This window comes from Phalaenopsis equestris, unplaced genomic scaffold (genome assembly GCF_001263595.1).
Source record: "Phalaenopsis equestris unplaced genomic scaffold, ASM126359v1 Scaffold000600, whole genome shotgun sequence".
NCBI classification, from domain to species: domain Eukaryota; kingdom Viridiplantae; phylum Streptophyta; class Magnoliopsida; order Asparagales; family Orchidaceae; genus Phalaenopsis; species Phalaenopsis equestris.
The window spans coordinates 787196-809096 of NW_018165040.1; the positions used below are offsets into that span (position 1 = coordinate 787196).

A 21901-nucleotide genomic window follows, 5' to 3' on the forward strand; every position below is an offset into this window, starting at 1 on the left:
ACACCCCTAAAAGCCTGATTTGTGCTCGAGCGCGAATTTTATAAACAAGGTTGTTCGAACACAGCCTCACTCGACCCGACTCGATTCGTTTGTAGCCCTATGTCACGGAAAAATAGTCCCACATCGGCTAAGTGTAGGACTGAAAAACAGTATTTAAGTCCTGGGCTACCCACCTCTTTTAAGGGCTCTTTTAGAATATGACAAGTGGTATCAGAGTATATTAGTGTCTGTCAGGTGTGTGGACTCTCCATGGTCAAGTGGGACCCTTGGTGGAGCCGATCCGTGACAAGGGCGTCACGTGATTGGGTGGAGGAGAATGTCACGGACAAATAGTCCCACATCGGCTAGGTGTAGGGCTGAAAAGCAGTAGTTAAGTCCTTGACTACCCACCTCTCTTAAGGGCTTTTTTCGGAGGTAACACCTAGCCCAGAAGTTATTTAGCAACTTATTTTCAAAGTCAAAAACGCGTACTATGTCAACAACTATTTGATCATTTCATATATATTTTTTACTCTCAAGATAAATTATTTATGTATCAAGACATGTACTAAAAATTTCAAAGATATTAGATAGTTATATCTTATAGTAATATGCAGCATACATCATCAATATGAAAGCAAATCTTATTCACTCCATGGTTAAATGCAGCACATATTGAAAGTCAAAACGCGTTCTGTCAAAACAAAACAGTAGGCACACCAACTCAAAACAATTAAAATATTTTTTTATATAAATAAATAATGAATAAATCCTAATCTTAGATAATCATTATCATTAATTACATCACACACCTTGTAGGTCCATATTCCCAACCACCCAATCCCAATCAATCCTAATCCAAAAATGTCCATATCAAACATTCATAAACATATTTAACAATTCTTGTTCAAGGCTCATTTGACATATCAAACGGCCTACTAATTTTGAATGTCAAAAAGAGCGAAAGTTAATGAGAAGAATGTAACGGCCTAATGCCCCTTTAAAAATGTATAAATATATTTTATTATTATTATTATTTTGACATTTGAGCGCCATAACTTCTTGGATTATAGTCTCCTCTTTATTAAGAGAAAGATAGATTCAACTACTAATTCCATGACATCATTAAACTTCTTATATTCTCATTTGATATCATCTACTTTTTTCATACACTATTAGGAGTTAAGACATGACTAAGCAAACTACTAATTATCCCTTAACTTCTTACAATATTCTATTGAAGACTGCCCAATGCATAACTATGGTTGCCATCCATTAGCCAGCTCCCAAACATTCATTGTTTGTTTTCAAAGTTACATATCTCTACTCTTGTAAAGAGGACGACCAAATCGTTTGTCAAATGTCACTCGTCGTTTGATATTTTTTTATCTTCAATCACAAACGAACAACGATCAATGTCCATCTGTTGTATCTCAATCATTGGTGACCACTTGGTCTCCCCTCATATTAATGGGATGAACAAAGCGACCATCTACAATTGATAGAACTTCATTTCTAGCAAGTATTATTTGATGCTCGTTAACAACTAGCATCCAACAAATATTACTTCTCTATCTTCAAATCTCCCCTTCAATCACATGAATGATCAAAATACATGCCACGCATCAAACAAACCCTAACATTTGATGTCAATTGCAGCTCTTAGCAACTCGTCACATATGTTAAGCAACAAAATTCAATTATCTATCGTCCTAGTGGCATGAAGTCCCCTCTAATCAAGGGAACCAAGTTGATTGCCCACTATCATACTACCGTCATGATAATCACGGCCATCGCCATAATCAAATAAAAATTTCCTTTAAAAAATAAAAAATAATAATAATAATAGACAAACTCATTTTGTATTCCTACTTAGCATGATACTCATATTGTAATATCATTTATCAAACTACATATACTTTCTTTCACTAAGAAAATGGAAGCAAAAGAGCTCAAATTCATCACAATGCCCTCTTGAATCCCTAGTCTTCATCCTCACTAATCCAACCATAGCATGGCTTCCTTTTCGGTGCCGGTGTAGGGTTGAATTTGCTAAGTTCAATGTCGGCCGCCATATCGCAGTTTACTTCCATTTCTATGGGAGTCCATTTCGATGAAAACGTCACCATGCTTGAAAGCTCTCTATTGCTGCAGCTACCATCTTCTGAAGTACAGCAAACAAATGACTGTAAGAAATCTATGAAATTTTTATAAAAAACAGATTTTTAATGAAGATTTTAGAAGCAATTCATCAAACATTACTTTTTCACTCTTATACCACCCAATTTTTTATATCACATAAAAAAAATCAATATTTTAACTCTTAAAAATTGAAATATACATTTCCATGCAGAGATAAGATGGCATGCATGTAAAAATTCAAGTTCAGGTGTTAGATATGTAAATACATAGGAATTGAGTGGTATTTATGTAAATCTTCCAACATATAAGAGAATGGGAGTATGGCCCAACCAACGCAAGAAGAGCTTGCCCAGAAGTTCATGTTTATAAAGACATATTAAATGAAGATTTTAGAAGCAAATCATCAAACATAAACTTTACTTTTTTACTTTTATACCATCAAAATTTTTCACATCACATCAAAAATATCACCATTTAAATTTTTAAGAAGTAAAATATACATTTTCATGCAATGATAAGGTAGAATATATGTAAAAAATTGAAGTTCGGGTGTTAGATATGCAAATACATAAGAATTGAGAGGTACACAAAGTAAATTTTCCAACATATAAGAGTGGGAGTTTGTCGGGGTGAAATGTACATTTTTATATCATATCAAAAATACCATTATTTTAACTTTTAAAAGGCAAAATACACATTTTCATGAAGAGATAAGATGGCATGTATGTAAAAATTGAAGTTCAAGTGTTAGATATGTAAATACGTAGGAATTGAGTGGTATATGTGTAAATCTTCCAACATAAAACAGAATGGGAGTTTGTCTCACCAAACGCAAGAAGAGCTTGCCCAGAAGTTCCTGTTGTCCTACCTTCCACAGCTACCACTGCTTTATCCTGATATCAAAGAACTTAATGCAGATAAAATACAGAAATATGTGTAATTAAATAAAAAAATGTAGACTGGCAGAAATGAGGTTAGATATATAAAAAAAGAATTACAGAATCTCATACAATTTCAGCAAAAAAGTGTAAGAATTGTGATGGAGAAAGCTCATTGTTCACGAACACTTTGCGCTCGACTTCTTAAAAAAGCTCATATTCAAATCGCTCATTAAGCAAGCCTAACATGAACACAAATTTTAAACTTTGAGGGGAACACATAGTCTCTGAGCTCGCTCATGCTTAGCTCGTTTACATTTCTACCAACAATTGCCCGCTCACACAATATCCTCCTACAAGTTACAAGGTTGGCCAAATCTGCAATATAAGAATTCTTGAACCACGTTCATATTCACAAAGAAAGATATCCCAAAGTGCTGATTTGGGGCATTTACATGCATACCACCCAATTCCTATATATTTACAGATCTAACACCTAAACTTTACTTTTACATTTATCCACCAAAATCTTTCATATCACATCAACAATACCATTATTTTAACATTTAAAAAGTGATTAAACTTTTTTTCATACATAGGTAAGGTGCCATGTATGAAAACAATTGGTCATTTTCAGAAGGAGGATACAAAGAGTGAGAACTCATAAGAGAAAATAGTGGAGGAGGAGTATTTGCATTTGGATGTGGCGGACGTGTCCCTCAATTAAGTGGTGGGATTTATCCCAAATCACACCATGAAGGTGAGGGGATGAATCAGAGATCAACCGATTGTAGTGTTGGTGGATAGCGAGACTACTCATAACTTTATCTCAAATCAGGTTGTGGAGAAGCTAGGGCTGAAGCTGGTGGCTACAGGGAGCTTTGGAGTCATTATGGGAGCGGGGAAATTGGAGAAAAGTAGGGGAATTTGCAAGGGACTGGTTCTGACACTACATGGCCTACAGGTGGTGGAAGACGTTCTTGCTTTAGATTTGGGCAACACAAATGTGACTTTGGGGATGAAATGGCTGCGAACATTGGGAGAGATGAAGGTGGATTGGAAGTTCTTGACAATGGAATTCCAAGTGAAGGGTAGGAAGGTGGTATTGAGAGGAGATGCTAGCTTATGCAAAACTACGGTGTCGCTCAAAACCATGGCCAAGTCGATTCAGGGAGTAGGTCTGGGTCACTTGGTGGGGTTGCAGAACATTGAGGAGGTTTGAGATTCAGAGTTGGCAGAGTTTCCAGAGGGGCTCCTACAACTGTTTACTGATGTTTTCCAGCAGCCAAGCGGGTTACCACCTCGAAGGGAGCATGAGCACGCTATAATATTGAAGGAGGGCGTTTCTCCCATCAGCGTCGGACAATACAAGTACCCCCAGATTCAAAAAGATGACATGGAGAAGCTGATCAAGGACATGCTCAAGGCTGGGATTATCAGCCTAGTGTGAGCCCTTTCTCCAGTCCTGTCCTGTTGATGAAGAAAAAAGATGGTAGTTGGAGATTCTGTGTGGACTACCGGGTTTTGAACAAGAAAACGGTGTTGAACAAGTTTTTTTTTTTTTTTGTGATTGATGAGTTGCTAGAAGAGTTTTATGGAGCAGTCATTTTCTCAAAAATTGATCTTAAGTAAGGTTACCACCAGATCAAGATGTAGCCAGTGGATGTGCACAATTCAAAATTCAGGACACATGAAAGAGACTATGAGTTCTTAGTGATGTTGTTTAGCCTCGCCAGGACCGAACCTAGAGACCTCTCGTAATCTACTCCATATACCTCTAATTCAAACAAGGTTGTTAAACGCAATATCATCACATCCTAGAGACCCCTCGTAATCTACTCCACTATGCAAACATACCACATCATCTTTGGCCTAAATACTGTTCTCAAAGCAATCTACTAATAAACCTAACGCCATCTCTGACCACAAAAAAATAAACCTCCATATCAGCTGTAATTTCTCCAAACCCCTTCCCATGCACATCTAAGACTATTCGGCTATGCTTGCTAACATTGGTTTCCACTAAATTCTGGCTAGAAAGTAGCTCCGTGATTGAGATGCTATGCATTTATTGGATATGAAACATAAATAGCATATATAAATACCTCGATCCCTATACTAGTAAAATTAAGCAAAATTGTTCATGCTATCTCTACTAAAATTTCTAGGCTTTTAAACTCAAGGCACCAAGACGCTTGCCCCTCCACCATTACACAAAATCATTCTCAATTGGCGATTGACCTTTAAAGATAAGCATAATGCAAACAATGCAATGGTCATACATAGCTACACTTGTTTCTCAAGGCTATTAGCAAGAGCTATGCTTAAAATGTCAACCACATGAATACTTGTCACTGTTGTTAAGCATTATGATTGGGGCATCCTTCAACCCAAAATCCCCAATGCTATTCTTCACAACAAATTAAATGGCGTTGTCGCATTTGTCAACCTCCAGGCTTCAGCAACCTCCAAAACCCCATCTCTATTTGCCAACCTAGGAAGGCCATCTATACCCTCAAATAGCCTCACGCCAATGGTATAATACATTCTCCAAACATCTCATGAAGCTCGATTTTCAATTAAAGAAATAAAACCAATCCTCCTATATCACCATGATGGTATAGGCATATATTTACTAATTTATGTTGATGCCATACTTGTCACAAAAAACAACCACTCCATTCAAGCACTGATCGCAAATCTACAGTCAACAAATAGCATGAAAAACTTTGGTTTAATTCTTTATTTCTTGGAACTACAAGATATTAAGGACTCTCACAGTTATTTCCTAATCCAAAAAGTTATGCACGAGGCATCAATGCTAAAGCTAGAATAAAGAAGTATAACCCCTTCTCAACCGTTTTCTATCCAAACAACTCACCATTGTTGATAGTCTTGAGTTTGAAAATTCTACAACATATCGTAATCACATAAATTCACTTCAATATTTAATTATCATAAGGTCGGTTATTGCATTTGCATTGAACCAACTTTGTCTACATAAGTATCAACTTCATTAATGCCACCACTTCCAACTCATTAAATGGCTATTTTATTGCATCGAAAGAAAATTAATCTCAGACTACCCATTCAACACAACATTCTCAGTCTCCACACCTATTTTGATGCAGATTGAGCAAGTGACTCCACAGATAGCAAGCCCACAATCAAATTCAACTCCACCTTCGTAGCACATTCATCTCCTGGAGCATCAAAAAATAGCCCAAAATTGCATGATGCTATACAAAAACTAAGTTTGAGCCCTTCCATCCGGTGTCATGGACATCCTTTTGTTATACCAACTTCTAGAAGAACTGTTATCGTGACTCCCAAGTAGGCAAACTAAGACAAAGCCGCGTTTATAAAGAGGTTTAAATAGCTAACGGATACAACGGTCATTTGGCTATTTAAAAGTGTTTAACCGGTTTTCTTGTATGGGTCATTGGTCTATATATATGTAATGATGTATATGAGTTGATAGGGTTAAGGGGGAGAGTAATTCTGAGAGCAAGGTGAGGAACCAAAAAAGCTTTTATCGAGATGAAGATCGATAGAGAGCTTGAGAAGATTGGTTTATCCTTGATTTTGTGTGGTGTAATCTTCAAGATTGTCTTAGTGAATTGTTTCTTGATTCCCTCTCTTGAATGTAGCTCCTATGGACTGAACCACATAAATTCTCGGTGTTCTTGTTTGCATTTTTTTACAGTTTAATTTCTTCTTTGCGGTTTTCTTCCTTTTCCAGCTTCCATTTTGTTGTCCTGCGATTTTTTTTTACTATCCTGTGGTTCTCTTGGCAACATATTCTACAACAATTGGCGCCGTCTGTGGAAATTCTAGCCACGACAATGAGAACCGTCAAGTTCTACATCGAAAAATTCATCGGAAAGAATAATTTCGGCTTGTGGATAGTCAAGATGAGAGCTCTATTGGTGCAGCAAGGGATCGTCGAAGAACTGCAAGGTCCTACTGCATTGCCGGCCGAGATGTCCAAGACTGAGAACAACAGCATCCTGGACAAGGCTCATAGCTTGATAATCTTGAGCTTGAGAGACAGTTCTGAGGGAAGTGTCGAGGGAAACGATGACTCAAGCGCTTTAGGCCAAACTCAAAATGCTCTACGTAACGAAATCTCTGACCAATAGACTCTTCTTGAAGCGACGCTTGTACTCTTTTAAAATGCACGAAGACAAATCAGTTTCGGAAGAAATTGACGAGTTCAACAAGATCATAGATGATCTTGAAAATATCGATGTCAAGATGGATGGTGAGGCAAGTCACTGTTGTTACTAAACTCCATTCCTAAGAGTTACGAGCACTTCAAAGATGCAATGCTCAATGGAATGGTGCAGACAATTTCACTAGAAGACGTTCAATCGCTGATTAGAACCAAAAAACTTAAAAGGAAATATGACATGAACGAGGAAATCAGCGGAGATGGCCTGATCGTTAGAGGAAGATCGGAAAAAAAAAGATTTAAGAAACGGTCAGAACAGATCAAGATCAAGACAAGGAAAGAATAGCTAAAATCAGTTATCAAAGGGACTTTTCAAATGTTAACATTGCCACAATGAAGGTCGCTTCAAGAAGAACTGTCTTGACATGAATAAAAAATATCAAGAAAAACCAAAAGAATCAGAAGATGTAGTGTAGTCTCTGATGACTACGATTCAGCTGATGCTTTAGAAATTACTAAGTTTGAATCAAGCAAGAGGTGGATTCTTGATTCAGGCTACTCCTTCCATATGTGTCCTCATAAAGATTGGTTTGAGATACTCCAACTGGTTAACGGTGGATCAATATTGCTTGGAGACAACAAAGCTCGTAGGATTGTTGGTAGTGGGACAATCAGGATAGAGATATTTGATGAAGTTGAACGAATACTGCAAAATGTCAGACACATACAAGAACTGAAAAAGGAATCTGATTTCTTTAAGTATGTTGTATTGATCTATTCTGATTGTTTCTTGAATCCTTCTTGTCTTATCTTCCTCTAACGATCAGGTCATCTTCGCTGAATTCTTTGTTCATGTCATGTTTCCTTTGAAGTTCTTTAGTTATAATCAGCGATTGAACCTCTTCTAATGAAATTATTTGTACCCTTCCATAGAGCATTGCATCTTTGAAGTGTTCGTAACACTTAGGAATGAAGTTTAGTAACAGCAATGCATTGTCCTCATCATCCATCTTGACGTCGATATTTTCAAGGTCAACTATGATCTTGTTGAACTCGTCAATTTGCTCCGAAACTGATTTGTCTTCGTGCATTTTGAAAGAGTACAGTCGTTGCTTCAAGAAGAGTATTGGCCAGAGATTTTGTCATGTAAAGCAGTTTGAGTTTGGCCCAATATGCTTGAGTCGTCGTCTCCCTCGAGACTTCCCTCAGAACTTTGTCACCGAAGCTCAAAATTATCAAGCCATGAACCCTGTCAAGGATGTTGTTCTTCTCTTTCTCGGACATCTCGGTCGGCAATGTCGTAGGACCTTGCAGCTGTACCAACAAAGCTCTCATCTTGACTCTCCGCAAGCCGGAATCATTCTTTCCGGTGAATTTCTCGATGTCAAATTTGACGGTTCTCATTGTCGTGGCTAGAATTCCCACATACGATGTCAATTGTTGAAATTTTGCACCGCCAAACACTTGAACAGCCGAAGAAAAGGAAAAAAAAGGGACTAAAAGAAAAAATTTGCAATCAATAACAAACAAAAATTTTATGTGGTTCGGTCCATAGAACCTACATACACAAGAGGAAAATCATCCATGAACTCACTAAGACAATAAAACAAGATTTACATAGTTTTTCATTGAGAGATGAACCCTCTTGTCATATTCTTTCTCTCGAACCAGCTCGATACAAGATCCCCAAGATGCTCTCCTCAATTTCTTGAAGTCTATCTTCTTCTTTCTCCAACCAATTGTTTTCTTTCTTCTCTTGAAACCCTTTCTACATGTATTCTCATTATTTAAAACTAATGAGCTATACTCGTGTAAACCGGTTCACCAATCAGAAAACTTCTTTCCTTCTTTAACAATAGGTGATAGAATTACAATTATGTTATTATGTTAGGTAATTATGAGTCATCGTGACAAGAACTAAGCAAACCCACCACACAAACTACACCACTATGCTACGATAGCATCTCAGCCATAACCATTGCAACAACCCAATCTTTCACGCTTGCATAAAGGACATTGAAATCGAATACGATTTCATTTATGAACGCATTCAATCTAATGAGCGCAAGCTATTACATGTGAGCTCTCATGACCAGCCAACATACATTCTTGTTCAATCTATCTCAGCAACTCACTTCAACAAACTTCCTAACAAGTTGACAATTCAGCCTAAGATTGTAATATTGAGGGGAGATGATAACCTAGTTCATAATAACTATGGCTACATATTGCATGTGGAGCAGCCACCGCGGCTGCATACCACAACTAATCACATGATCCCAACAAATTAAACGATCTCCATTCTGTATAGCAAACAAATAATTGTTGCACAACCATCCCTATCTCCTCTCAAGCTTCTAAAAATAATATACCACTACATAACTAATAACAACACTAACAACAAAACCTTCATCCCACTACGTGGGGTCGGCTACATGAATCTTTTTTCTCCATTGCATCCTATTTACTGTCATATTTTCATTTAGTTCTAATAGATTAAGATCATTAATTTACATAACTAATAAAAATTAAAAAAAAAAAATGCCTCGTCCCTATGAATCTCCATACTCTGTGTTTAGATTCTATCTACTATTCTGTTTATTTATCTTATATATATGAAACTATTATTATAATAACAAGGCAAATCCTAGGCATTGTCCCCATCAAGCTAAGGTTTTGCTACACATAAAAGATTATTAAATGCAGAGGAAGTAATGCATTTCCTCAGGAATAATTAGAAAAGCATTGGAGGACTCAATGGGATCAAAATTTGGCTAGGCATACCAATGGTCAAATTCACTTTTAACACAAAAACTTAAACCTTTAAGTTAGAATCAACTATTTAGTATTTCTACACCAATATATTTTGAAGCTACCTGACATAGATTAAAATAAGATTCTCACATGCCTTAACAACCGCTCCCTCACTTGAGAGCTATCCATATTGGGCATTACTCCCTCTCATATGAACTTTTCAATATCATCGAGTATCAAGCACCAAGAGCCCAATCAATCGTGTGGAAGAATCATAGGAGTTAAATGTTCTTGAATCTCGCTCAACCGTGATAAAAGTAAGCCAAAATTGGGAGCCACAAACTATAAGAAAAATTCAATCACAAATATTAAATTATCAACTCTTATATACACTACTTATTAGAGATCGAAACAAAGAAGAATCAAAGTTGTACAAGATACCCCAATGATAAAATCCTCTTTAACCCAAAATCTTAAGCCCATATTGATAAGGTCCTATAACTTGACATATAGTCCACGTTGATAAGGGCTCATAACTTCATATATGTGCAACAATATATTTTCAAACGATATAATATAGAACCAAACTTAAATCCTCAAGTCTTAACTAAAAAGAACAAAAAGATTGAAATGTCAGCAGGTGAAACCAAGGAAAATAATAATGTAGCTATCAATGTTACCTCTTCGTTTTTCTTGTCTTGTTCTTCCATGATCTTATCTATCACCATCCTGTAATAATTTTCTTCAACAAAATACCAGCCGGCATCATTGTCCTCATACGCCTGCCATGCAATCAACTTTTCTATAACTCCCTGCTTGCAGAGATACAAGACAAAATTTATAAAAAGAAATAAAAAAGACAAAAGTTAATATAAAGGATGCACTTTTATGAGCTCTCTGATTGTATCGCATATCAGCTTCTTCGAAAACCCGAGCGGTGTCAGCGCAGCAATAGCCCCATCCATCCGATGAGTTCCGCCCTTTACAATTTCTCAAGAAAATTTCAATTGATTCTAGTCATATGAGTCGAGCAATATATTTTAATGTGGAAAGGAATGGTCGAGGAGAAACCTTTCTTGTTCCTCTGGAAGCCATGAACGGAGTTGGGAAAGAGCCGCCGGCCGTAGATTAATAAGTGATAACGCCGAGCAGTGGCAACCTAGGTTTCCGTCTAGGGGTTGAGGATTCGGCTACCATGGGAGATATGCGGGGTTCGATTCTGAAATGCTGATTGCGGATGGAAAGAGAATAATAAGCTTTGGTACTTCTGGCATCTTTTTGAGGATGAAATTCAAATATTCTTGAAAGGAACAAATATTACACACCTTTGAAGTCCAACAAAATTACTCAGATAAAGTTGATAGAGAAATAAACAAAATTATTTTAGCACAAGAACATATTTATCATGTGTTATTCCACATTATTCATATGATATTGTGATAGTATTCATATATTATTATGTTCTGAAAATATTCTCAGTATTATAATAGCATAATAATATATCAATATCACCGCAATAATACTTGAGTAATGTGAAATAACACGGGAGGAATTTTCTCATGTGTTGTCGGGTTGGATCACAAAAAAATGAGTTTTTTTTTCTATCAGCTCTACGTGGAGGTGATTCATTGGACTCCGGACGTAATATTCATTTTAAAAAGAGATTTGATTTATATGCCTTGTAACGTATAAAGAAGATATTATTAAAAAAAAAATTATTATATTTCATCCATGTCATCTACTTACTGTCGCTCCAGCCGGCAGGCCCCTCGACTTCAACGGACCACAGAAGGCAAACATGCTCGAGGATAACACATTCAAGCAAGGGAAGGACCAAAGTACTCCTTACAACCTTTTATAAATCTAGGACATTATTGTAATCCCTTTCTTCCCTCATTTTCATAAGTAGAGGACCATTGATATGTATAAAAGGATCTCGAAGCTTTCTCTCCCTCTCTTAACCCCCATGTAGAGCACACCCCCTTCTTCTCTCACCTGTAACATTTACTTTCTATGCCTAAAGAACCACGTGAACAACTATTTTCGAACAAATCTCTCTCTTTCTCTCCCTCTCATTCTTTCTCCCTCAGGTTTCATGTTCTATTCCTCGAGCATGATGGACATGACAAATTTGGATTAAACAATATTACACACACACACACACATGCATATATCTATACATAGATATATAAACATGCATATATCTATATATACATACATATACATCTATATGTTAGTGTGGAGCCCGGATTATCAAATTTAAAAAAAGATGTTTTTCCCGCTCCCGCCTCCCAATCCCATCTACCTCTCCTTTGTTGTGAACCACTCCCCCCTTTTCTCCATCTTGAAGCGAAGTATCTCTTATGTTCATGAAACGTCGTCAACCTCACCTCCTCTCGCGATAAAAGGTATCGCACGACTCTCCTTCAGATTTAGCACAGCCTTTTTTTGTGCTCTTCTTCGGCAGTTCTGCTTCCACGGGACAGAGTAAAAGAAGTGCAAATAGTAGTTCCTTGCGGCAGAAGAAAGAAGTGAGAAGAAAAAGAAGATCGTTCGCCCTTGGCTTCTTCTTGGTGGCTTGAGACAGAAGAGAATTTGGTTTTAATTTCTCTTATAAGTTTATCTTCTTCAGTGTAGAGAGAGAAAAAGAGAGAGTAACGAAGTGAGAGATCCCTCTTGTAAGCCGCGACAAATGACTGGTGTATATTCATCAAGTAGTGAAATCCTCTGCAACTCTATGGACGTAGACAATTTGTCGAACCACGAAAATCTGTGTATTCCACCGTGTTACTATTTTATGGTGTGAATTTTCTCATTCCAATTTTTCACTTTCTCCACTGATTGTTCTTCTTTTTTTTCTATATATATACCACATAAACTGGTAACAGAGTCCGTGGTTTAGGATCTGAGGAAGAACGATGATTGCAGATGAAATGAAGGTTTTAGGGATCGAGAAATTTGATGACACAGATTTTGGTTACTGGAGGATGCAAATAAAGGACTATCTCTGTGAGAAGAAACTTCACCTTCCGTTATTGGGAAAAAGTCTTGAAAGAATTGATGAAGCTAAATGAAATTTGTTGGATCGGCAAGTTCTGGGGGTTAATCGATGGACCATGTCGAGGTCCGTTGCACACAACGTCGTAAAGGAAAATAATATTACAGATCTCATAACACCCTTATCAGGTATGTATGAAACAACATCAGCAAATAACAAGGTATATCCGATGAAGAAGTTATTCAACTTGAAGATGACGGAAGGTGTTTCTATTGCTCAACACCTGAATAACTTTAATATTATCATAAATCAATTGTCGTCTGTTGAAATTGATTTTGATGATGAGATGCGTGCACTGATATTGTTGGCATCATTGCCAAATATCTGGGAAACCATGAGAATGACAGTTAGCAGTTCTGCAGGTAAATCTAAACTAAAATATGTTGATATTTGTGATTTGATTTTGGTTGAGGATGTGCACAGGAAAGATTCTGGCGAGATCTCAGGTTTGAGTTCGCACTAAATGTTAATTTCAGAGGGAGATCACAAAACATGAACTCAAATAGAGGGATATCAAAATCAAATTCTGGTCAGCAGGCTGACCACATAAGAAGAACTACATAAATCTCAACAAGATAGAGAATGATAGCGCAGATGTGGTAACTGAAGAGCTATGGGATGCACTACTGTTGGCAATTCATAGTTCTATTGATAACTGGATATTGGATTCATGGGCTTCTTTCCATACAACATTCTATCGGGAATTGATGCAAAATTATGTTAAAATTATGTTGCAAGATGTTGCAAGTGACTTTTGAAAAGTATATCTGGCAAATGGAGAAGATTTGAATGTGTTAGAAATTGGAGACATTAACATTACACTTCCAAATAAGAACAAGTGGACTTTGTAAAAGGTCAGACACGTTCCTGAGTTGAAGAAAAATCTCATTTCTGTTGAGCAGCTCAATAAGAGTGGTCATTCAGTAGTGTTCTCAGATAGCACTTGGAAGGTTACCAAATGAGCATTAGTGCTGGCTCGGATTAAAAAAACTGACACATTATATATGACTACAGGTTTACTCATGCGTGTACACATGAGTCAGAGGTGCATTGTGTGGAAGCAGAAGAATGTCAGTTTCTTAAAAGGTGGCAGAGCGCCAAAGGCAGAAAACCAGATCTTGTACACACATAAGTGTGTGGACCTTCTCTAGTGGCATCTCTTGAAGGCTCTAGTTATTGTATAAATGTAAGGTTTGTTGATCTATCAGAGGTCACAGTGCAGGGCAGTGATGAAAGTGAAGAGGGGAGTGGGTCCGGGGAAACCATTTATATTGTTCCACAGATAGATGATGGAGAACCTCAGAGTGATGAAGAAATCTTCCAAGATGTAAATTCAAGTAAGTGAGAGCTGACAGAACTTCCACCAGGGAAGAAGACATTACACAACAAGTGGGTGTACCGGGTGAAGACTGAGCTTGATGGTAGTAAGAGGTACAATGCTAGACTTATTGAAAAAGGCTTTCAGCAGAGACAGGATATTGCCCATGCAGTGGGAGTTGTAAGCAGAAACAAGAGTAACCTAGGAAATAGCTTGGAGGTGCAAGACTATGTAGATCCTGTTGATATGTGAACTAAGAGTGGAATTCTTGAGAAACTGAAGTTGTGCACAGCTTCAGTTGGTAATCTAATGTGAAAACAAGGGCATTGAGTTGCAGAGGTAGATGATTTACGTTTGAAGAAGAGGGTGACGCCGTCAATGGAGGAGATCAGTTTGAGGAAGGAGATGTTGTTGCGTTTGTACCGGTCTCCAAGTGGGAGATTTATTGGTGTGGAGCCCGAATTATCAAATTAAAAAAATAGGGATGTTTTTCCAGCTCCCGTTCCTCTGTCGCAAAATGTCGCGAACCGATCCTGCCTTTTCTCAATCTCGAAGCGAAGTATTGCTTCTGTTTGTGAAACGTCGCCAACCGCGCCTCATCTCATGATAAAAGGTATTGCACGACTCTCCTCCATATAAAACACATACTTTTTTGTGTTCTTCGGTATTTCTGCTTCCACGGGGCAGAGTGAAAGAAGCGTAAACAGTAGTTCCTTGTGACAGAAGAAAGAAGAAAAAAAAAGAAGAAGATTGTTCTCCCTTGGCTTCTTCTTGGTGGCATGTGGCAGAAGAGAAATTGAGTTTATTTCTCTTGTAAGTTTATTTTCTTCAGTTTATCTCGATGTAGAGAGAGAAGATGAGAGAGTAAGGAAGTGAAAGATCCCTCTTGTAAGTCGAGACGATTGACTATTGTATATTCCTCAAGTAGTAAAATCCTCTGCAACTCCTTAAATGTAGGCAATTCGCAGAACCACGTAAATCTATGTGTTCCACTGTGTTACTGTTTTCTTGTTTGAATTTTCTTGTTCCAATTTTTTTGCTTTCTTGACCGATTGTTCTTCTTTTTTTCTATATATATACATACATACATATACATCTACATACATACATACATATACACCTACATACATATATACATAGATATATATGTGCGTGTGTGTGCGTATTTGGGACAGAATTTTTAAAGATCGATATAACAAAAAATAGAATAATAAAAAATATGACGTTGCCTAGTAAATATGATGGTAATGCCCAGTTACAAAAGAGTTACAATTATATAAGAAAAATTATCATTTTCCTAATATGTTGGATTTTCCTTTATCAATTAATTTTAACCACTTTTTTATTTTTATTTTTTTTCTAAAAATGTGCTCAGATCTTATATTTTCTTTTCATCGAATGTTCACATGGGTTGAATAATAAATACAACAAAAATTTTCAATTTAATTCCTTCACCAATGATTAGGGGATTCAGATGCCACCTCCGAAGTCGCCGTCGCCGAGTAGTAATACCAGCCGACCACCTAGCCGGCTGGACACCCTGCTCCTGGCCAAACAACCCCAACCGGCTATCCTACTCTAATCTGCCAACCAACATTGGACCAGCCACCCTGCTCCAGCCTGTTGGCCAAGTTACCCCAGCCAACCGGCCATCCTGGCTAGCCACCACCAACCGGCGGTCACCTTGGGGTGACCACATGTCTTCAACCCGCCGCCACCCAGCCAACCGGCCATCCTGGCCAGCCACCATCAACCGACGGTCACCTTGGGTCGACCACATGTTTTCAACCGCCCCGCCACCACCAGCCCGCCAACCACCATGGGCCGGCCACAAGATGAGCACTTGGCCGGCCACCTTAGCAGACCACTCCAAGCCGATAGACCCGACGCCGACGCCGACGGACCCCACATAAGTATAAATAATTTTCATTTTTTTTAAAGACATTTGTATGATATGATGGTGTAAAACTGAAAGGTTATCATATTATATTTAAAAATTTTAATTATTTTCTTAGGATTGATGTTGTTATTTGTCCATCCCTTGATTTTATTTATATTCATCATATTCCCTTGAAAGCTTTCCCATTTGACTGCATATTTTCTAACAATAAACTCGCATTATATTAATCATTTTCATGATCAAAGCATTTCTCTTCCCTACGCTTTTTCTCTCTCTCTCTCTCTAATTCAATTCCATTTTTTTTGTTGGAAGATTTACATGCAAATCACTCAATTTCTATGTATTCACAAATCTAACCTCTAGATTTGAATTTTACATACATACCCATTTACCTATAAATGGAAAGGTACATTCATATTTTAAAAGTTAAATAATGATATCTTTGATGTGGTATGAATGTAAATAGCAAGTTTTAGATGTTAGATATGTAAATACATAGAAATTGGTTATATATATATATATATAGTATGAATGTAAATAGCAATATTTAGATGTTAGATATGTAAATACATAGGAATTGGTTGGTATATATATATATGTGACATTTTTTTATTATTTTTTGTGTCTCGTATAGGTGGGATAGTTAGGTTATTTTCCATCTCTACAACATCTTTAAATATGTTATCAATTCTCTCTTCTTAAGCTGATTTATATCATATTATATAAATATTAATGGACCATAATGAATGAATTCAAATTGCAGGCCTATTAAATAGTTTATTGTTCTCTTATTCAACTTGTTAACAACTCGTGTTTGATTCATTTGTTTAATAAACGAATTGAATATGAATAGAAAATTTGAGTTTGGGTTTTAAACGAACTGCACACAAAAGAACGCAGTCAAACTCATAGCTCTCTTAAATTTGACTCACTCACGCCCAAATCTATAAAAGGTATTGCGTCCAGACAACATATTTATGTACGGACAATGGCGCATGGATCATACCGTGTTGTTTACATGGCGGCGTGGAGCGATACACGTCGGTGGTATATGAACATCCGAAATGTAATATTTTTTCTAATATATAGTGATTTTGTCCCACCCTAAAAATAATGTTTGGTTCCGTCCCTGACATTAATATAACAAATAGTATTGAGCTCAAGGTCTAATATGTATCGTGTGTTTGAATTTGTGATTAAATTTAGTCAAAATTTAAAATTAATAATTATATACCAATAATTAACTTCAATGGGTCTAAAATAGAATAAATGTGCTTTCAAGGATCTATTCTCGACCAATGGATATATAAAGGATCTCATGGTTGAGAACAAGCCATTAGACCCATTACATAGCTCGCCAAATCCGTTAGACGTACATGTTGGATCAACCTGTAGGATTGAAGATCCTATATTACTTTCCCAGGAGTTGTGACGCTCCTTCGACTTGTCAACCAGCGGTCATCGAGATTAACAAATAGTTAAAGTAAGAATTAGCATTAAAGAGATTGAAATAAGCTCCATCATCATTCATGAGTCATCTCATATCTGTGTCACCCTCTTTTCATTAAGACATCACATACAAATAGGTCAGTCAAAACGGCTCGTTGTTTGCGAACATCTCATGTTCGGCTCATTAAGAAGCTCGTGTTTGGCTCGTTCACTTTTGATATGGGACCCGCATCCTCAAAAGATAGAATAATGTCAATTTATATTTTATCTACTGACACCCTTTAGTTGTTCATCCAATTTTGACTGCCCACCTTGATGCTTCAAATTTTTGGGTTTAAGCAACCCTAATTATTTTTTAAAAGTCTTACACGTGCTTAAAGACAAGAAAGTTAGCTTAACTAATACTTAATATCCTCCAATAATTATCAAGAAAATGACCTTTCGAATGTGATTTTAGCGTCACGCAGCTCAACCTAAATACTCATTTTTAAGTTTGTAAATAATAATATTTATCACATTGCAAGTACATTTGGTTTGCATGGCAACTTGATTATTAAATAAATAATATTTTCAATTTAAACGTGTGGGCTCCACATAGTCGCCCAATAAACTAAAATTAAGATTGGAATATTTTAATTTAAAATTAATCACCGTTAATTATAAAATAAATAATATTTTCAGATTAATCATAAAAGTGAAGCAGTCTCAACGGAGGTGTTAGTAAGAAATAGGTTTGATAGAATATGTTAGTTATTAATTTTAGTTCAGTCATTAAATAATTAAAAAAAATTAAAAATTAAGAAAAAAAAAAAAAACTTCCCAATCTTGGACTCTACGCAGCCCCTCTGATCAAATTGATCATAATAAATTTTAAAATAAATATAAAATATAAATAATAGCTCAACTTTATTCTACGAATTCTATAAATAAGTCCAGTTTTAGGTGTTATGATTTTATTTATCTTTTGATTTATTTTTAGGTATTATAAAATTTCAACTTATTTTCACAAAATCTTATATTTTTTAATATATGTAATTTTATTATATTTTTTTTAATTTATAATACGCTATCAACGAATTTTCATCATTTAATCATAATTTTGAGTCATGTCACGGATCTCAATGTAACTTTTAAATAATAAATATTCAAACTTTGATTAAAGTATTTTCAGAGATTTGATTTCAGTAAATTTACAATGAAACTTACCAGCTCTGCGAGACTAACCCAATGATACAAAAATTAGTCAAATCTGAATCGGATCAAGCTCAATTCAAACCATTAAACTGCTTTTGGAAGCTTTTTGAACATATTTTTTAAGTTCAAACAGATCTCAAATTTGAAAAGCGTATTGTATAATCAACTGTCTCGACATGATGAATATAAAAAGCTTGAGATCGCTCAAATCCAACATCGCTAAGACACTCAAATGTTTAACAAACGTCGTCCAATTGAGGGAATCACTTTGGGTCATCCAATCAGAGTTGTTCATATTTCTTTATTAATTATAACCATGACTCTATAAATAGAGCCCACCCCCTTCATGTGAGGGGAGATAACTTGAAGCTTGAAGAAAACTGAAGCTTGGAGAAAGTGTTAAAGTTTAGTATCACTCCAGCAGCCGCCAACCACTTCCAACCACCGTCGACCACTACTCTATTGTCACCGCCGATCACCATTGGTTGTCGCCCGCTCATTGCGATGAAGCATCGTGCAAAGCAACAAACTTACGTCGCGGAGTCACGAGGCAACGTATGAAGCATCACACCATCTCGAGCACTGGCTGACCCCAAAGACGACATAAAAACGCACCAAAAAGGCAGTGCATCTGTGCATCTAGAAGATGGGGTAATGACGCATCTCGCATATGCTCGTGCAGCTCCCGACTCCAATCTACGAGGTTTATGAAAGTCATTTCAACTCACAACTATGACCGACATGACAAACTATAGCCTACATGGTCTAAAGCTCGTGCAACTTCCGACTCCGACTTTTATGACAAATGAACATCATTACTGCTCATCACTACGACCTACATGACCAACCACAATCTATATGGTACTCAGGTCATCCAACTTCTGACTCTGGCCCCGACCCACAAACGTCATCACGCCTCACCACTTTGGCCTATGTGGACCACAGCTCCCTCAACTGCTTACTACGACCTATATGACCAACCAACGTTGTTGAAGCAACCATCTAAGACCCACATGACCAACTATTGTCATGTTCATCAACTATGACTTTTACGAAAAGTTGGTGCTACAACCACCGTCTATAACACTCACGATAGACTATTACCTCAGCGATAATCAAGTATGGCTCTTACAACATGTTGTCGACAAGAACTACAGCCAAATTACAGAGATACAACTTTATAATTCAATTTTCCCTAATTTGAAAGAAGAGTGAACTTGTTACTCACCATTCATAGTGTATTACTTCAACTGGGCTAGGCCCCATAATTTTTTCCCTTTTCAAGGGTTTTACAAGTAAAAATTTGAGATTTCTCCTCCTGCTCACTTTTCTGAGTGTGTGCTGATCTTTCTTGCAATGTTAAGATGATAAATAATCATCATTCTACCTTTGTGAATCTTCTAGCATGCATCACTTTATAGTTCATTACTATTTTATTCGTTTAACACTTTTATTGCCGGTCTCAAACCCAGATGTTAAAAGTGGAGTTGTGTTAGATAGTCGACAGCCAACGTAAAACTTGTCAAAAAAATCATGACATGAATCATTTTGTCAGAAGGCCTTCATTTGAGTAGAACTAAAACTGAATATATGGAATGTAATTTTAGTAGTATTAGCTCTAGTGAGAGAAGTGGAGAAGTGTAACTTTGGGAAGTGTAACTTTGGGTGATCAAATTATTAAAAGGTGTGAATGATTTAGATATATGAGGTATGTTGTTCAAAACCATAGTGATATAGATGAGGATGTTAATAGTAGAATTCAAGTTGGTTGGTTGAAATGGAGGATCGCTTCGGACCTTTTGTGTCATAGTAAAATACAGCTTAGACTAAAAGGAAAATTTTATAAGATGGTGGTGAGTCCTGCAATGCTCTATGACACTGAATGTTGGCCTTTAAAAGAGTTAAGTGTTGTCGAAATGAGAATGATTAGGTGGATGAGTGACTTTACACTTAGAGACAAAATGCGAAACGAATATATCCGTGGTAGGGTTGGTATAGCTCCAGTGACAAAATTAGTGAGAGTCGTCTTAGATGGTTTGGTCACATTAAACGTCGACCATCTTATGATCCGATTAAGAAGAGAGTAGATGTTTTAGATTCGTTTTAGATTCGACTTATGTTAAGAAAGGCAAAAGTAGACCTAGAAAGACTTGGCCTTATTGTATAAAAAAGGATCGTAATTTATTAGAACTAAATGAAAATATGCCACTAAATAAGACGCAATGGAGAAAAATGATTCATGTAGCCGACCCCACATAGTGGAATTAAGACTTTGTTGTTGTTGTTCTAGATTATTACGACTAAAAACAATTATAATTTACATATTACCGAAGAAATCATCAAATCATGCAAGAATATTAATACAATATTTGAATTAATTTTTTTTAAAATTAACTTTAAAATTACTCAAACTACAATTTGAGCGAACATATAGTCAAATGGACTTTCCCGATCAGCCAAAAGCAAATACATAAAAAATGTTCATACTTGATTGTAAAATAGCTCATACCAAATATATTAAATATGTAACCAACGGCATCAAATTTTTGTTGGCCTGCAATTAAAATGAAAACTAAATAGAAATTAAAAAAAATTAAAAATGGTTTATAGTAAAACAAATAAAAATATGAAGCAATAAATATTATAAATAGAACATTCTTATAAAGAGAGGCTTGGAGCTAAACCTTAGCCTTAACTAGGAGTAAGTTTAAAGGTGAGAACAGCAATAAAGCCTTGTTTGACCATTCACAACCACCACCTCTCAAACTTCATTTTTTGACTATTATTGGTCAACCTCCAATATTTGATCTCCATTATCAAATTGCTATTATTTGATCACTAGTGTCTAATCAATGCCGCCCAAATATTGTAGTCTTACTATTATTTTATGGCCGCCTTCTTTTGGAAACTATCAGCATCCTTAGCTACCTTCGGGGTCGTTCGGATAAATCCGTCGACGATCATAGTAATTTAACTCTGATTAGAGTGTGACACAACGACTGAAGTCTTTTAGTCCTATCGAAGTCTTTCAACAAGTAAAATGCTGACCGGTCAT

At 36.5% G+C, this 21901-nt stretch overlaps 1 protein-coding gene across 2 annotated transcripts; it reads right to left on the reverse strand.

The window, feature by feature from the left end:
* Positions 1–1822: 1822 nt before the first annotated feature.
* LOC110029748 lies at positions 1823–11181 on the reverse strand. 2 transcript variants are annotated; one of them, XM_020732175.1, is made up of 5 exons: positions 10999–11181; positions 10812–10907; positions 10608–10709; positions 2948–3014; positions 1823–2143 (listed from the first exon to the last, which is right to left on the reverse strand). In XM_020732175.1, exons 1-5 carry the CDS (start codon positions 11020–11022, stop codon positions 1962–1964), a joined length of 471 nt encoding a protein of 156 aa, XP_020587834.1. In that variant the 5' UTR covers positions 11023–11181; the 3' UTR covers positions 1823–1961. The 2 variants fall into 2 exon arrangements, with proteins under 2 accessions (XP_020587834.1, XP_020587833.1); XM_020732174.1 differs by having other exon boundaries at positions 10608–10739.
* Positions 11182–21901: the final 10720 nt, after the last annotated feature.

What these genes read in the sequence shown, in the direction of transcription:
- LOC110029748 (XM_020732174.1), bottom strand. Translation starts at nt 11,022, where the DNA reads ATGGCTTCCAGAGGAACAAGAAAG. An exon ending in CTTCCAGAGGAACAAGAAAG is followed by an intron (nt 10,908 to 10,998) that starts GTTTCTCCTCGA and finishes GAAATTGTAAAG; the next exon opens with GGCGGAACTCATCGGATGGA. An exon ending in CAATCAGAGAGCTCATAAAA is followed by an intron (nt 10,740 to 10,811) that starts GTGCATCCTTTA and finishes CTCTGCAAGCAG; the next exon opens with GGAGTTATAGAAAAGTTGAT.